Source organism: Phyllostomus hastatus, unplaced genomic scaffold (genome assembly GCF_019186645.2).
Source record: "Phyllostomus hastatus isolate PE091 unplaced genomic scaffold, TTU_PhHast_1.1 phas_contig_16, whole genome shotgun sequence".
NCBI lineage: Eukaryota > Metazoa > Chordata > Mammalia > Chiroptera > Phyllostomidae > Phyllostomus > Phyllostomus hastatus.
In genome coordinates, this window is record NW_025333643.1 from 20,576,681 (window position 1) to 20,594,521 (window position 17,841).

A 17,841-nucleotide genomic window follows, 5' to 3' on the forward strand; every position below is an offset into this window, starting at 1 on the left:
ATCTTAGAAAATTTTTGGAAAGCTTCAGCCACTTTACATTAAACTGGACTTAAAAAACTGGGATGATCAATTCCCCCCCCCCACACTTATTGATGTCTGTGGCATTTGAACAAGCATTTTACAAGTGAATCTGTTATGCAAAGAATCATTCTTGTTAAGAGAGACCTTATTACCCTTGGCACCTACTGGGAACATCCCTAAATTTGGAATGGTGAAGTAAGGCCATATTTTAAATACATCCCTGGAAGGGATGAAATGCTCAGGACTTGGCAGAGTTTCACTTCTGACAGCCTGGTTCTTAAGCCACAAACAATCTAATTGTTAGTTACTACAGCTTTTTCCATAAGAGCATTTTGATGAATTGAATGTTTTTCCCTACTTCTTACTCATCTCATGTCCTCAGCAAAATTACTATATTGTGTTTACCCTGGTGCCTAACAGAGTGCCTAGTATGTGGTAGGAAATCCAGAACCGTTTGACAACTTGAGTCCTCATTATAAAACATACTGCTTATCTGCAGATCCTAAAGATCCTCAGTTACATGACATTATTAGAAGTGCACTAACGAGAGAACAGATTGATGGATCGTATGCAAGGCACACTTCTATACTAAAATAATTATACTACATGAATGTAAACTGTATTGAGTCATTTTAAAAATATTTTTTTAGTGTTGAAGAGGAGTACTAGGTAAGAAGTCATCCTTTATTATGGCCTTGTAGGTAGGAAAGACCTAGTGCTTGAGTTGTACTCTTGTTTGTAGACAAAGTTGTATTCTTTGTTTCTAGACAGTACCCTTTGTGTGTGGAACTCTTTTAATATGTTAGCCAAATATCAGAGCACTGTACTTTCTCAGCTAGCAGTTTTGACTTTTGTTGGTGACTTATTTGAATCTTTGGGAAACCAGTACCAACTATGGATATTAGAAACTGCCTGATCCAGAAGGGTTAGAACTTATGGATGAAGAGAGTATGGTAAAATGCATTAACTGTAGCTGAAGAGATTGGTGGGGAATTGTCTGACATTCTCTTGGTCCCCACATCTTCATTTACATGGTAATAAATTTCTCAGATAAGAATTGATCTGAATTGCTTGGTTTGATACAGGACACTTATTTAGAGTGTTATTTTGTGTTAAACGTTATACCAAGTACTTTCCATGGATCTCTTCATGTTATTCCTAGAAGTCTGGCTCTTAACCCCCTTTTAAACTCAGGTGGACATAAGTTAGGTAACTTGTTCAGGTTACACAGCTTACAAGTGGAACAGCCACTCTATGAACCCAGAAATACTTCCTAGGGACTTGCTCCCAAGCTCTCCCTCATTTTCCTTATCTGTAAATTCTAAGTAATACAACCTTACACAATTGTGAATATTGAGACAATGCAGTAAGGTACCAATGGCAATGCTAGTAGGTGCTTAATAATTGATAACTACTATTAGTAGTAATTTCTCTTAATAATTGTCATCATGCTAACAGGATACTTAGTATTTTTCATTTTAAGCCCTATTTTTTCTTTGCTAAACCAATCAAAATTGAAGGGAAAAAAAAAGGTAGCAAGTTGGAATAAGGACAAAAGTTGAAGTACTATACAAATCTCCATATTGACCCCCATTGGCTAAAAGTCATATTAGTGAATCTTGAAGTATTTTTTGCATTTAAAAAGGGGGAAATTAAGCCCTGGCTGGTGTAGCTCAGTGGATTGAGCACGGGCTGCGAACCAAAGCATCACAGGTTCGATTCCTAGTCAGGGTGCATGCCTGGGTTGCAGGCCACGGCCCCCAGCAACCACACATTGATGTTTCTCTCTCTCTCTTTCTCCCTCCCTTCCCTCTCTAAAAATAAATAAATAAAATCTTTAAAAAGGCGGGGGGGGGGGAATTAAGCAGTATCTTGAGGAAGTGGGACTGTACATGTTTGCCAGTCTTCCCCTTATTTTCCTTCTCACCCTATCCTCTGAGGGTTCAAAAGGGCTGTCCTCAGGAGATCAACTATATGGATCTTGTCCATACAGTTGGGTGGACTTAAGCTTTTCTTTTTAGTGGCAACTCCAAATGCCATTAAAGTTCATATTTTCAATTATCTTGTGTGGAATTATAAAATTCAAAGCAACTCATAAACTATGTGCTTTAATCTAGGAAAACAGAAGTTGGATGTTTTTATGTAATAATACAGTTTTTCAATAATTGGTAAGAATGAAAAATTTAAAGTCTGCAATGGGGCCATCTAAGATTGAGGTCCCATGTTAAGAGTTAGGAACACTATTGTTACCAAGAGAAATTATATGTTTTACCTGTGCATTTTTCTCACTGGTGCTCTTACTAGGTTAAAGCTTTAGAAATGATTTTTAATAATTTCAATTGTTTCTACTTTGGTTAATTTGTTTTCACTACTTCTTGGATAAGGACAGGAAGCGTCCATAGTTTAACTTTTTGAAACTTATGTTTGCATGTAATCCAGAAAAGAAAAATTTACACCCATATGTTTAAAATATTCATACATTTTTTCTAAAGCTTTCAAATTTTGAACCTAAATTTTAAAATCCATTCCACAAGAGCGCTATGTAGAATTTAGGTGCAATAACATTTCCTTATTTTTACGTATACATTTTTATGTTTCTGCAAGTTGGACTATTTTTCATTAGCAGAGAAGTTGGCCACCTTTATTGCATCAGATGTCCTAGATAAAAAACATGAATAAACCTGCTTTCTTCCTACCTAAGGAAAGTACCTGTGAGCAAGCAGCCAAGACACATATGTCACAGGAGTGTTGATATTACTGCTACGTGAAACATGATCCAAATCCTTGTTTGTCTAAGGCTTCAGATTTTCACATCTTCACATGCTCTAATTTATTAAGTAGCCTTTCACCATCTTATCACTGAAGCAAAAACTTTGGGCTCTGCGTGTGTGGTTGGGAGGGGTTCAAAATGTTGTGGGTCAGTGCTTAATATAGTGAACTAAATCTGACAGAAAACTGTATTTTCTGAACACATTTTCTAGGAATGCTGTACATTACCCTAAGCCCTGGGTTACAGCCCTAAGTAAAGAGGGAGAGACTATATTAACTCGAATTAAAAATGAATCAGATTTTAAAATGACAAGATTTAATTTTTTTTTTTATTTTGGGGGTGAATGAATCACTTCCAGGAGTAATAGAAGGAAAAAGAAAAGTTTGGGGTAGTGTCTCCAGAAACGTGTCAACGGATTCGTGCCTGCTTCCCTCTCTCTCTCTTTCTCACACACACACACACACAAACACACTGATTTCATGGTCTCCTCTTTGCTGGACAAGAAGTTCAAGTCCCCCAGGCGCACTTTGTGCCTTCCAGCGGTGGACCTCTGGCAGACATACCTGGAACATTACCTGAGCTACATTTCCTTGATTGCCAGTGGTTTCCTGTGCGCCCTCCGCTCTGTGGTGGTTTCCCATTCATGCTTTTTTTTTTTTTTTTTTGACAGCTGCGCGGCCCCCTGTGAGTGGAGAGTTTAGTGCCTCCTGCACCGGCCCCTGGGTGGGAGGGCCCAACCGCAACGGCACTCAGTGGTGCCCCGGGGTCGACCTCCCGGCTCCGGCATAGGTGGTTGCATTTCCGACTTTGCTCTGGCTCCACTCTGGGGGCTTGACGTACAAACTTCACCAGAGCGAGCTGAGAGGGAGGGACCGAGGAGGGGGAGGAGGCGGCGGGAGGTGCCTCCACTTAAGGGAGCCGGCTGGGTGCTGCCGCTTGGACGGACTCGCAGACGGAAGGAAGGAGCGGGCCGCGGGCCGAGCTGGGGATGCGAGCGGCCTCAGGGTGGGCAGCTGAGGGCTGGGGGTGCGTTTCTGGCCTCCCCACCAAGGGCAGACATGCTAGGGCGCGGGGTGGGCGCTGCTACAGGCGCGGCCTCGGTGTGGGTCTCACGGAAGAGGCCGCCAGCGTCTCATCCCCTCCCCCGAGGGGCCACGGGAGTCGGGAGTCGAAAGCGAAAGCGAGTGGTGCGGACTTTGAGTCCTGGGCGGCAAGGGTGGCCGTGGAGGAGGCGGGCTGGGCAGGCGGAGGGTGCTGTCAACACACCCCACCCGGCCCACGGGCCGTGCACACCGCCGGAACTCCCGGCGCCTCCTTAAAAGCGGCCCCCCAGCGTGACTCTTTTTCCCCCTTTTTTGTTACATTGTAGGAGCGGAAAGAATGTCGGAGCGGGCCGTGGATGACGTCAGGGGGGAGCCGCGCCGTGTGGCGGCGGCGGGCGGAGCAGCGGCCGCCGCCGCCGCCCGGCAGCAGCAGCAGCAGCACCAGCAGCACCAGCCACCGCAGCCGCCGCCGCAGCAACCCCAGCGACAGCAGCCGACGCTGCGGCGCCCACGGCAGGAGGACAGCGGCCCCAGCGCCGCCACCTCCTCGGCCACCTCCGCAATGGCGACCGTCGGAGAGCGCAGGCCTTTGCCCAGTCCTGAAACGATGCTGGGTCAGTCGTGGAATCTGTGGGTTGAGGCTTCCAAACTTCCTGGGAAGGATGGTGAGTGTCCACGCCCTCCTTTTCCCCACGCCCTGCTGTTCCAAGTCCTCTGACCCGTCTCCACCCCTCCCCCCTCCTGTGACCAGCCCCCTCGGGGGTCCGAGATACTATGCTCCGTTTGGTAAGCAGAGGTGCCCTCACCTACTCCATGCGTGCGTGAGCCTACGTCACACTCCCAGCCACTGACCTGCCTCTCCCCTCTTCCTGTATGTGTGTATTTCCTAGGGACGGAATTGGACGAAAGTTTCAAGGAGTTTGGAAAAAACCGCGAAGTCATGGGGCTCTGTCGCGAAGGTGAGTCCAGGCCACTGAAGGAATTTGTACAAGCCCCAGGGAAGTTCCTTGCTGGCTTCACCTGGGCAGGGAACTCTGGCCCACCTTACCCATTCCTTCCTGCCACGCAAGGATGCTGCCAGAGGAGGAGGAAGAAGTGGAGGGACGGATGGAGCTTTTGGAAAATCTGGTTTGGGGGGTAGGGGGTCTTCTCGTGATGGGGAGCGTCCTGGAACCCTCCAGTGGAGGCCTGGCCCCGTGCAGCCTGCGTGCAACCTGCGTACTCATTGATGATCGTTGGCCACCTGCAGTGTGAGTTCAAGTTTGACCCCTTATGGAGAAACACCAGTGAGGGAAGGAATTCTCTGCTTCTGAAAGCATTTCCCTAAATGCTTCAAGGGGCTCTAGGAAGGAAAGCTTGCTACCTGAAATTTTCTGCTGGAAGTCAAAATGAATTTTGAATTTTAGAAAAGATGACACTTTACTTCTACAGTCTTATTTTTATGGAATTTAAGTTATAAAAGTTCAACAGGATCATCACACCTGAGGAGCAGTTAGTCAAATTTTTGTGAGCTGCCAAGATTTGGGGGGGAGGGGCATGTGGTGAAATCAGAGTCTAATTAGTGGTCAGTTTTTAATAAAACTGGTGTAGGGATACTGTAGGGAAATATTTGTAGATAAAGGTGTGCTTCCCAATGAAAGTCAGATTAGCTATCTAAATTGTCAGACTTTCCTTCAGATTTTCATTTTCCTTGAACAGTCACCTTTGCTGACCAATTAATGCCTGTGGCAGGCCTGGCCACTGGTCAGAAAAGGATTCTGGAGGCCAGTAGACTTTAGGTTCAGTTCAAGTTATTTTTTTTCAGTGGTACTATGGACAAGGTCTTGAGGGAAATTTGGTATACAAAATATTTGTATATTCCCCTATGCAATTTTATTTCTCACATGCAGCCATTTATTTTGGCATATTGTCCAGAGCCCCAAAATAGGTAGAACTTTGGCAAGTGGACCATATTAAAGTCCAGATTTGGCCTTTTGTTAGTGTCTGCACATTCACTAATTTGGTTTTTTGAATTGGCCACTTATTGACCTTTTGGCACTAGGAAGAAGAGTAATTCCACTGGCAGCTCTTTCAGAGCTTCCAGTTGGAACAGATTAGCATATTAGTTGATTTTGAAAATGAGAATATTTGTTTGCAAGCAAAGGATAAAGGGGGAAAACACAGGACTTGATAGTGATGTTGCAATAGGAAAAGTCAGTTGTTAGTCCGGTTTTAGTGTTGAATTGGCAGCTTGCCTGGGCTTAAAAAATTAAAATCACTAGGTGGCAACTCTCATAGGAAGCAGTTGGAGTAGAGTTGTAGAGGACCTGACCCACTCTTGTTCTTAGTTTTCATTCTCTGGGTGTGGATACATTTCCCATAAAGGTTTCTAAATCTATGTGAAAACAGTGTATTAATTATTGGTGATTTCCCTATAGAGGGTAAGTGTAATAGTGTTTCACTAGGCAACTTGGTCTGAACTGAGACCCAGTTAATTTAGTGACCTGAACCCAGTTTCTGTTGTAATTGTTATTTTCTTCTGGGACATGCTCATTAGCAGGTTTTACCACAAAGATCTAAGACCTCTTAATTACCTTCTCAATGCACCAAGTGGTAATAGATTTGATTGTATGTGCTTCTGACCTATCAAATTATTAGTGATTGTTAAGGGTGTCATTTTTTAAAACTGCTCTAACCATTTAGAGGATGCCAAAGTGACCAGCTCATCTGAAATGCTGTTACCTGTTTGGAGTAGAAACAGAAGTTTTTAATTCAGTCAGTTCTTGATTCACTTGTGACTGAGTTTTCTAGTACAGTTTTAAAAAGCCAGTCACGAGAAGGTTCAGCACTCATGCAGTGGGCCTTTGTTTTTGTAACAAGGAGCTTATGTCAGGCTGCTTAAGAAATGAAAATATATTTTAAAATTATCAAAAGTTATTAGACAGTTCTTTGTTTTTGGTTACAATTACTTCCAAGAAATGGTATTTTGGAATTACATCCGTACGAAATTCCTCCTGTCATTAAGGTTAAATTGAGAAGAAATATGTAGATAACTTGATCATGTGAACAAAATACTAAAAGTGCGAATCTCTCCATCTTGGAGTATATCTGGAGGATGAATATGGGCTAGACTTCTTGACTTCTCCAATTCATGATTGAGGACTTAAGGTTAGAAACCTGGGTGTGAAAGGAGGATGCTTAACCTTGAATTAGTTATTTCACCTCTCAGAATCTACCTTTCCCTCTTTGTAAAAGGAGATGATAATATTTATTTCCCAAGGTTGTTGTAGGGTTTGAAATTAAATTAGGTAATGTATTGAAAATGACTGTACATGCTGCTTTCAGTCCTTTCAACTGCTGATAATCTGAGACCTGATTTCCTAACTTGATATCTATGTAGGTCAGGGATTTTTAACCAGGGACTTGAATGGACTTCAGGAGGTCATAGTCCCCCTGAAACTGTAGGCAAAATAGTATATATCTCTAGGGAAAGTGTCCAGAGATTTTGTTGGATTCTCAAGATGGTTTACATTCTGCACCCCCTAAATTCAAAGCTGTTAACCTAGGATTTCTGTCTTTTTTTTTTCCTTTTTTTTTCTTTTTCCTCTTGCCACTTATCTCAGCCAATTTCCTCATGGCAAGACTGCCCAATAGTTAATGCTGTGGGAGAGGTTGGAATAATTGATTTATATGGAAGTGAGATTATTTGTGGTTTAGCTGATATATCAGTCCCTCTTCCTATTAACACAGTAGGCAAATGTTAGAATAAAATTTCACTTATCTTTCAGAGGTCAGCCTCTTTTTAACCTGTATCCTTATGCTTTCATTGCCTTGCTTTCTTCTGTAATTTGTAGCATTTGATTGCACAGTCGATTTTGGTGGAAAAAAATTGGTAATACATTTGACTTCTTCCAAATGACTTAACTTAGAAGATGCATTACCTTTCTTTCCAAAAGATTTGTGAATTTCTAGAGTTCACAAAATTATGACTTGGTAAAATTGATAGGTATGAGATTAAGGTTTTCACATTAGTGCCTGAACATATAGGGAGACTTTAAAAATTAAATGCCTTAATTTCACAGCAATTTAAAAAAATTATATGGTGTCCTTGTGGGAGTCAACAGTGTAACTGGAAAATAACATTTTTTGTGGGCTGCCATCCCTAACTTCTAAGCCTGTTGTACAATATCAGAGTAGCCTGTCCTTTTCCTTCCTCCAGACATTTTACCTATCACCATGTGAAAGCATGATGGCCTTTCATTAGAGTGTAAGCTCCCAGAGGACAGGGGCATGGCTGACTGACATATACAAGGTGAAGCAAAAGTATGTTTACAGTTGTTCACATGGAAAATAATACAGTAACTAATAATGCAAAAATAAACTCTGTTTGGTGTACTCACAACTGTAAACCTACTTTTTGCCCTACTCTGTATTTAGCTCCTGCACACTTTGTGCTCAGTAAATATTTACCCCCGAAATGAATTGATTGGCCTATCAGGAAGATTGCATGGAGTCACTCAAAGATGAGGGGTTCAAGTGACCAATTTTCCATTGTGTTGTGACTCGTAAAAAAAAATAAAGCTACCTATTCTGTAGAGCGGTGTGCTTTATGTCCCCAGGGGAGGCCAGAGGTTGTCTTTCAGCACTTCCTGTTTGTTGCTCTCTCTGTTCTGAGTTTAGCATTCCATTTGCACCACAGGTAGCAAACACAAAGTCCTAGAGCCGAATCACGTTGTTTTATCTGTCTAGGCACCTTGTTTCTACTAGGCAGCAGTGCAGAGCTCCTTGCCCCCCAGTTAAGGAGTTACATTTACACAGTCCTAAAATTACTTTCAGCCCTTTGAAGGCAACTGTGAGGCTGATATGGCCCAGTGAAAATGAGTTTGACACCCCTGATTTACACTTTCCAGAAAGAGTGCAGACAGGATAGGACATCATCTCTGTTATCTCTGATGTTTAGGCAAGGGCATAAGATGGCAACACAGGATGATGTCCATACTTGACGACAGGTGATTTTTCATCACAATAACAGGAACACAGTTGACCCTAGAGTAAGATGGAAAAGAGGCTGATTGGCACCTATAGACAGCTAGGTTAAAAAAAAAAAATGGACTAGAGAGATAGGTAGCCTCAATCAACACAGACTGAGTGAACATAACAATACCACCTTTTTCTTTTCTAGGTAAAAAAGAAAAAATATGTTCATAATGAAAACAAATAGGTGTTTTGTGAAGTACTGTTAATGTAACATTATAGGCATAAAACCCTCTTCCTGAGGTTAAGAGCATTTTTATTTTTCTCTAAGATTTCTCTTATGTTCCCCACCCCCCAGGTTTGGGGGGTGGTGTGTGTGGACAGTTTGAAATATACAAAAATAGAGAAAAATATTTTAATGAGCCAACTTCCTTGTATCCATCATACAGCCTAAACAACTGAGTCACTGCCCAGTTTTGTTTCACCTCTACCCAGCTCCTCACACTAAATTAGTTTGAAGCATGTCCCAGACATCATATCATTTCTCTTGGTTTTCTTTTTTATGCTTCTTTGGACTTCAGCTTGTCTCCTACAAAATGAAGACTTAAAAGTGCTCTGTACTTTCTTTTGAAACAAGCCAGACTTCTGTTTCTGATGTCTCCTGTGAGTGTGTAAGGGTTTGGCAGGTGACAGTACTTACATTCTGCCTACATCTCAAGTGGAGTTTGAATTTCAGCCAGAGACAGTAATCTGCGAGATCCAAGTTCACTGCATCAGAATCATATTAATACGCATTTGAGTACTCAGGTGATCCAGTTGCAGATTGCCCACATTTGATGCTTACCTCTATGAGCTCTAGGTCAGCATCCTTGGTGACAGTTCCTGTAGGTAACTCCCTACAGACTTAGAGAGATATCCCTACAGCAGGAAGTCTTTCTCCTCCTTGTGGCACCTTAGCTATTTTGATGCAAACTATAGCCTGTGGGCCAAATCCTGCCTGCAACCAGCTAAGAATGGTTTCTACATTGGTGAATGGTTTAAGTAAATCAAAAAAGGATGATTATTTTATGATGTGAAAAATATGAAATTCAGATGTCAGTGTCCGTAAGGAAAGCTTTATTGGAACATAGCCATACCCATTTGTTTGCTTATTGTCTTAGCTGCTATCTCCATAGAATGGGTAGCAAAGTTGAATAGGTGTGACAGACTGTAGAACCCACCAAGTCCAAAATGGACTGTCTGACTCTGTAGAAAAAGTTTGCTGTATTTGTTCTAATGGGTTCCTTGGTTAATGAAGGGAAACTCATTCTATAGAATGTGATTCTAGTACTTCTTGAACTTTCTATTTTGAGAGGGTGAATCTTTCAAATAGTAAAATGTATTCTTAAACCAAGAGTTTATTCAATATTGAAGAAATCTGTTTAGCTAGAAATAAAAATAGAGAAACAGTTTGTGTAAGATAGTACCTATCCTTGTTTGCTTTTGTCGTTCACTACCACTTTTCTAGGGCATAAACTTGTTTCAGGGCAGTTCAAATAAGAGCATCAACAGAGCTGTAACTGCCCCAACTTCTAAGAGCCTTGGGCTGTGAGGGTGATGCTTGCCTTTTATTAAGCCCCTGAATGGTAGGTAAATATTCTTGGGCTGTGAGGGTGATGCTTGGCTTTTATTAAGCCCCTGAATGGTAGTGAAAGAATCAAAACCTTTATGGGCTATTCAAAAGGTTACCTGACTCAAATTCTTCAGGTTTTCTGCTCTTTAGCTGGATAAGTAAGAGAAGCTGAAGCCTTGTTGGAGATTTGGGAATTGTAAGGAGGATTCACCAGGAAACAAATTTGCATTTTGCTTGATGAAGTAGGCATACAGTGTCCTTAGATCCCACATCATAGGAGTTTTTGCTTACTGAAAAGTGTAAAGCCTGGCACAGTCCATGCTGAATTCCTCAACCCTTGAGGCTTCACAGGTAATGGAAACCATGTGTGTTACCTGTAGTAGGATGGGTTTCCCAACTGTACTCCATTTAGTTTTGATTAATTCTTGTAAACTCTAATCTCAGAAGGGAAGTGAAAGGAATTTATGCATTATTATTGAGCATGACCTATATCTTATGTGGTCTCATTTACTTATAAAGACATCCTGCTTCCTCATGTCCACATCTTACAATGATCCTATGTGTGTATGGACAGCTTGAATTTGGTGAGAATTTTTATTCTGTTCCAGTGCAGGTTTGACCTAGTGTAATCTTCACAGCAGTCCTTTGATCTAAATGTTACCAGTATTCTCATTTTACAGAGGAGGAAACTTGAGGCTCACTCAGAGAAGTGAGGTACCTCACTAAGATCACAAAGCATGTAAAGAGGCCCTGTAATCCAGACCTGCCTAACTCCACAATCCACATGCTTAATTCTCTGCCTTGCATTCTGGAATACATTCCAGAATGTATTCTCGCTTCTCATGAGCTTGATAAGAGCAGGTTGCTGTGACCTTTGTTTTCCTTATCCTTGGCTAGAAATTCTGACATTTACCAAAAAAAAAGTTTTTAAGCAAAAATATCAGAGTTCTTCCCTTGCTGTGTCCTTACAACAGTCTATATGTTGTATTGAGCAGTTCTGTTAGAAAGTCTTTTCTTTGAGGGGAAGGCGAAGTGTTAGGTTTGCATTAGAAGTAATTGGCTTTAAAAAAAGGTTAAATGAAAGCTAAAGTTGCAGCAGATAGCAAACAATAACCTGGGATTTATGCCATTAAAAAAGGAGAAGTGAAATTTCACTATTTAAATAGCATTTCAATATAAGATTGCTTTTAATCACATTGATATTCAACGTTTATGGCAGTATTTCCAGTAAATGTTCCCCTTGATTACTAAAGTATTTTTTTATTGAACTTCTAAGGAGAAAAGGAAGCCTGTAGTAGACTTAACAGTTGGAGTTGCTGTACTTTTGAGAGAAAGGCAGAGGATTACATTTATATTCATCTTGTATAGCAGGGATTATTATAAATGAGCAAGAGAAAGAGAAGAATGGATTTTGCATTTCAGGCACTCATAACGTAAAAACTAGATTAAATGATCTTGTTCCTCTTTGTAATAAGACCCTGCTAACATGAAATGTTTTTTCTCTTATACGTAAGCTTATGGCAAGAAAAAATTAATAGGCCCTGGCTGGTGTGGCTCAGTGGATTGAGTGCCGGCCTGCGAACCAGGGGGTCACCGGTTCAATCCCCAGTCTGAGGCACATGCCTGGGTTGCAGCCAGGTCCTCAGTGGGGGGCGCGCAAGAGGCAACCACACATTGATGTTTCTCTCCCTCCCTTCCCTTCCCTTCCCTTCCCTTCCCTTCCCTTCCCTTCCCTTCCCTTCCCTTCCCTTCCCTTCCCTTCCCTTCCCTTCCCTTCCCTTCCCTTCCCTTCCCTTCCCTTCCCTTCCCTTCCCTTCCCTAAAAATAAATAAATAATAAATAAAATCTTTAAAAAAAGAAAAAAGTAATAGTTTATTATCAATTAGATTCACAATCTTAAATCAGAAAATATTCCCCTTCCATATGATACAGGTGTTTTCCACAATTCTGAACTCCAAATATTGCAATAGGAAAAAAAAAGAGAATGCTTTTAGCTAATGCTCCTTAAGCTCTTATAATTTAAACCATAAAGTTTCTGTGACAAACTGAGGACCAAATCAGATTGCTAACATTTTATAATACATATAATTTGGCACATATATAATTCTTACCACCATAAAAGTATGAGGGCCATTGTTTTGGAATAAAAGACAGTCATCTAAATTTGAAGAAAGTTTAGGTTTAGGAAAGACTTATTGCATTGCCCTTTTCTCTCTCTCTCTCTTTTTTCTTTGTGGACTCTTTGGAGATCAGTAGGTTTGAGAACCACTGCTTTAAATAAGCTTCCCAAAGGATCTTCTATGTAATTCTACTCCTGTGTGCTATTAGTGGGTGTTGTGCAGAGAAAGGGTTCCATGTGGTGAGTTTACAAAAAACAATTTTAAGAGAGAAGCAGTACTAGGAACTCCAGTTCCAGAGTTAAACAGACTTAGGTTCAAATCTCATCTCTAATAGGTGACTAACTTAAGGAAGATTCTGTAGCTTTACTAACCTTCAGTTAAGTTACCTGTAAAATGGGGTTAGTGGTGGTACCTCATAGTATTTGAGAGGATTAAATGGTATAATGCAGATTCAGGACTTTATATAGTGTCTAGCAGAGTAACTATTCAATAAGTGTTGGTTGCTAATTTTGTTTTATTATTTATTTATTTTTATCTTCACCCGAGGGCATTTTTTCATTGCTTTTTAGAGAGGAAGGAAGAGAAAGAAACATCGATGCAAGAAAGAAGCATTGATTGATTGTCTCCTGTATGCACCCAGACCCGGATCCAAACCTACAACCTTTTGGTTACAGGGCAACACTACAACCAACTGAGCCACACTGGCCAGGACACTAATTTTATTATTTTTATCAATAATAAGAATACAGTGTCATAAGCGTGCCTCTAATCAAGTGGTCAGCCAGGATGCTCAGGGGAGCAGCGGGCAGTGAAATGTCAGTTTTTCTTTAGCAGGCAATATGTAGACAGTGAGAGGAAACTGCAGGGTCTCAGGATAATAGAGTAGCAAATGAACCCCAGTTTCATGCTTTCTTGGACTCTAGTAAAAATGAGAAGTGGGAATCAACATTTCTTACTTCCTCTTTTGTCATCTCTTTGGATGTGCAGAGAGAAGCCCAATGTGGTTATATACCTTCCCTTGTTTGTAGAGTTGTGCTCCTCTTCTTGAAGCCTATAGTCTGTGTTTCTTTAGATAGCTTCTTATAATGTTTTAAAAACTCTTTTTGGGGGGCAAGAAAGGCAAATTATAGCTAACAGAATAAAATCATTTACGCTAAGTTGGGAAATGGATCATGATAATTGAGGCTAGTAGTTATATGATTTTGTATATGTTGTGGTAGTCACAGGGAGTTTTCACAGGCAGTCCCTGCATGATGAGGGAATTTAGAAAATTTCCTTTTCAGTTCTTGGAAATTTTCATTTTAACTTGAAGCAGTTCTTCATTTAAGTTACTTTACTGCCTTTGGAAACTATACACAGATATGTTTTAGTGGGAAAACATTATTATTATTGAAGTTAATACATACTCATAAGGATTTTACTACTAATGGTACTAATGGAAATAAGGAAGATGAAAGCCATCATTTTCTATAATCTCACTCTGGGCCAGTTTTAAATCTTCAGTTACAGGATTTGGACTTAGGACATTGCCTATATAAATACTTTGAGCACTTATTGACAGGGAACACTCAAACTTGCCAGCCTTTTCATTTCACTTCTTGACAAGATCCAGATCCTGTCATTGAGCAGGCTTCAAAATATTTTGTCCAGTGTAATTCCTACTTTGAGAATTCTCAGGCTGTTTCACCTTCATTCATTTAGATTTTATTCCACAAACATTTGACAGGTACTATCTCTGTGCTACTTGCTGTGCAAGAGTTTGAGGGCACAACTGCAAACAAGGTGAGAAGGCACAGCCCTAACCCCCAAGTCAGGCACTAGGTTAGCAAATATTTATGGAGTCATCCACTAAGTTCTCTGATGGGTGTTGGAGATAAAGTGACACAAGTCAGAAAGAGCCCCTATCCTCTAGTAAAGCCAGACACAGTAAATACAAAACATTTTTCAAGGACTTGGAGTAAACTCAATAAAGTAGGCTAATGGGTTGGGGATGGGGAAGCAGGGTTCTAGCTAATATGATTGGGAAGGCTTTTTTGAGAACTGAACATTTGAGCTGAGATGTGAGTGATGAGAGAAAAGTGGCCAATGGATCATGTGAAAGGAAGGGAAAGAGTGTCCCAAGCAGAAAGATAAAGCAAGTAATGGCCTCTGAGGTGGGAATGGAGAACAGTGGTGGGAAGTGAGGTGCATGAAGGTTAGATCAAGATCTTCATGATCAAAGGTCAGGAATTTGGCTCTATCCTAAATGTAATGAGAGCCTGGGGGAAGGGGAAGGTAGCTTCAGCAAGGCAATGAATGGCCTGATCTCATTTGCTGTGTGTGAAGACTGCTCGCTGATATACAATAAATTGATTGGGGGGAGGGATAGAGTCCCAAAAGACTAGGTGAAAGGTGATGGTGCCTTAGATCCTGTTGATGGCAATGCCAGTGCAGAGAGATTATCCTGTCAAGGGTATGTTACAGAGGTGGAGTTGACATGATTTAGTGAAGAATTGGATGTGGATGAGGGATAAAGCTAAGGATTGGGGTGTGAGGCATGAGAGCTAAGTTGGTACCATTTAATGAGCTGAGGAATAGCAGAGAATGTTGTGACTAGGGGTCAGGATTTCTGTTTGGGCCACACTGTTTGATATACTTGGCATTTGTGTGTACCTGTGGAGAATAGGCAATTGAATATACAGTCTGGAGCTGGTGGAACAGCCTGGGCTGGAGACACTAGGTGAGTCTGTGTCATCACTGTACACAAGACCTGGAAAACTGTGGGGTGGGGTGCAAGTGCCGGTAAAGAGCAGAAGAGGGCCAAGGGCTGAGCTGTCATTGAAGAGGTTGTGGTAAGGAGGATTCTGCAAAAAGGGTGAGGAATCTCCAATGAATGGGAAGGGAAACCAGGTGAGTGAGGTGGTGTAGAATTTGAGAGAACAAACCACTTTAAGTGAGAAGTGATTGCCTGTGTCAGATGCTGCTGAGAGGTAAAGCCAGGCCAGAGACTTGATCTTGCACTTTGGCAGTGTGGAGGTCATTAATGACCTTAATCAGAAGAGTCAGGGAGGCAGATGCCCATTTAGAGGAGGCTGTAAGAACTGGTGCTGAGCAAGTGGAGAGGGTAAGTGTAGGCAGGTCTTTAAAGGATTTGGCTTTAAAAGAGAATGGGAAAATGAGGCAATAGCAGGATGGGGGCATAAATAAAGGGAAGGCTTATTTTATTCTGTTTTGTGTAATTTTATTTATTTTGGATGGTATTAGGGTATGTTTGTCTGCTTTGGAAATTATCCAGTATTGAGAAATAATTGAGCACATTTGAGAAAATGGGTAATCATAAGGATAATACCTTGATTTGGGAAAATAGGATGGGACTCAGAACCTAAGTGAATGTGTCAGTTTCAGATAGGACCAGAGACTTCCTTCTGTTATAATGAGAGGCAAAACCTGCAGATCAGTTGCAGGTAGAGACGGGGAATTGTGGGAAGATAAGGTAGGTAGTTCTTTCTTATCATTTCTGTGAAGTAAGAGAGAAGTTAGGAGATCATCAGTTGAGATAGGGTAGGAAGAAGAATTTTATCTTTTTCTCTAAAGAGGGATACCCAAGTAAACCGGCTGTCTTGTATCCTTTAGAAGTCTCCTAGTGCACTTAGAATAAAATCCAAATTTCCTAGTAAGGCCTGTGAGGTCTTAGATGGTAGGTAGTAGTGTGAGCCCTGAAAATTGGAAATCTCAAAAACTTGAAGGGTGCTGTCAGAGCATGAGAGGGAGAAACAGAGGACAGGTAAGGAAGCCTACTTATAGGAGGTTAAGGGGAAGTTAGAGCTTTTGTTAAGTCTTGATTGGTGACAAGTATGGTATGGGAACAACTTTTGAGGTGGGAACAACTCAACTTTTGGTATGGGAACAACTTTTGAGGTAGGGACATCTCTAGGGAGTCTGAAACTTGGCAGTAGCTCTCGAGGGTAAGTAGTGGAGGACAGTGATGGAGCCTTATCAGACAGGAATCAAGTCATACTAGAAAGAAGTTTGTGCTTTGTCCTGAAGGTGGGCTTTGGTAAATTACCATGGTAACAGTGTGAAAGTTGAATTGGCGGTGGCCAGTTAGAGGCCATTGGGGTATGTAGCTTGCCTTCTTGATGTGAAATCCTCAAGTGTCTAGGTAATGATAAACTGAGGAAGTGAGCATTGTTTCTTCCTGATAAAACCCTGTTATGGTTTCTGTCCCTTTGCATTCATTTTTTCAGCATGTATTTACTGAGCACCTACTTAGTGCTAGGTATTGTTCTAATTTTCAGAAAAAACAGCAAACATTCTTGAATTGCCCTCTTAAGAACTATTTTAGTGGGGGAGATAGGTAATAAATTGAAAAGAAAAGGGAAGTATATATGTTAAGCAGTGATGGGTGTTCTGAAGAAAGATTAAGGGTAGAAAAATACAATTTAAAATAGAGTGATGAGTTTTCTAAACCAAGACTTGTAGTATATGAAGATATGAGTCAAGTGGATATCCTGAAGAAGCCTTTAGACAGAAGGGGCAGCAAATCCAAAAGTTCTGGTGGGAGAGGATTTAGGAGTGTCCTAAGAACATCAGTGGGCTGGGGTGGCTAGAGAAGTATTAGGGGAGGGTAATAGTAGATAGAAGTCAGATACTAAGAATTTGAGAGTGTTTTAGGGAGGCAGATCACATGGGCCTGTGTGGTTCAGTGAAAATCCCAATTCCTTTACAGTGTTCCACAGGCTGTGCTCAGTATGGCCTCGGTCAGGTTGTCCAACCTCGTCACCTTCCATTTTCCTCCTTGCCTGCTGTGCCTCAGGCACCTTGGCCTCCTTCCAGTTCCTCTCACACACTGGGCTCTTTCCCACCTCTGAACTTTTGCAAAGCTGCTGCTTCTCTTTCTTCCCCTACCCATTCCTTAGGTTAGGTTTCATCTTTCATTTTAGAGCTCCTATCAAAAATTGTTCATTGGTATTTTGTGTTGATATAAAGCAAGCCATCACTCTTGCTAGAGTGTGACATTACTGTTAGATTTGGGGTGTTAATGCCATGCAGGAGGAATTAGGACAAGGTTTTACATAAGTCTTGGCTAAATTTGTAGTATTGACTTAGAGCAGGAAAACAGTATAGACTACCCACTAAAGATATTTTTCAGCTTTTTATTGGGAGGTGGGGGTAGTGTTCACTGCAATATCATTTCATTCCCTTGTTGGATATAAAGTTTGATAGAGCATTGTTTATCTTTGTTTCCAGTGTTCTGATACCCTCTTTTTGGTTGATTAACAATATGCTTTGAAGAGAGAAATGGTTTTGGTTTTAGAATATCTGGTTAGATACAAATAAATG

General features: G+C 41.2%; 1 protein-coding gene across 4 annotated transcripts in view; it reads left to right on the plus strand.

The window, feature by feature from the left end:
* The window catches only part of ATXN7 (ataxin 7), a 144,420-nt gene that overhangs the window by 45,581 nt on the left and 80,998 nt on the right, over positions 1–17,841 (plus strand). The window contains exons 1-3 of one of the 4 annotated variants that reach the window (XM_045832428.1): positions 3,650–3,796; positions 4,161–4,499; positions 4,725–4,793. In XM_045832428.1, the coding sequence (XP_045688384.1) occupies positions 4,172–4,499; positions 4,725–4,793 (397 nt within the window). In that variant the 5' untranslated portion in view covers positions 3,650–3,796; positions 4,161–4,171. Of the gene's footprint in view, positions 1–3,649; positions 3,818–4,160; positions 4,500–4,724; positions 4,794–4,815; positions 5,085–17,841 lie in introns of those variants that run through there. The other 3 variants (XM_045832427.1, XM_045832426.1, XM_045832429.1) reach the window with 3 other exon arrangements.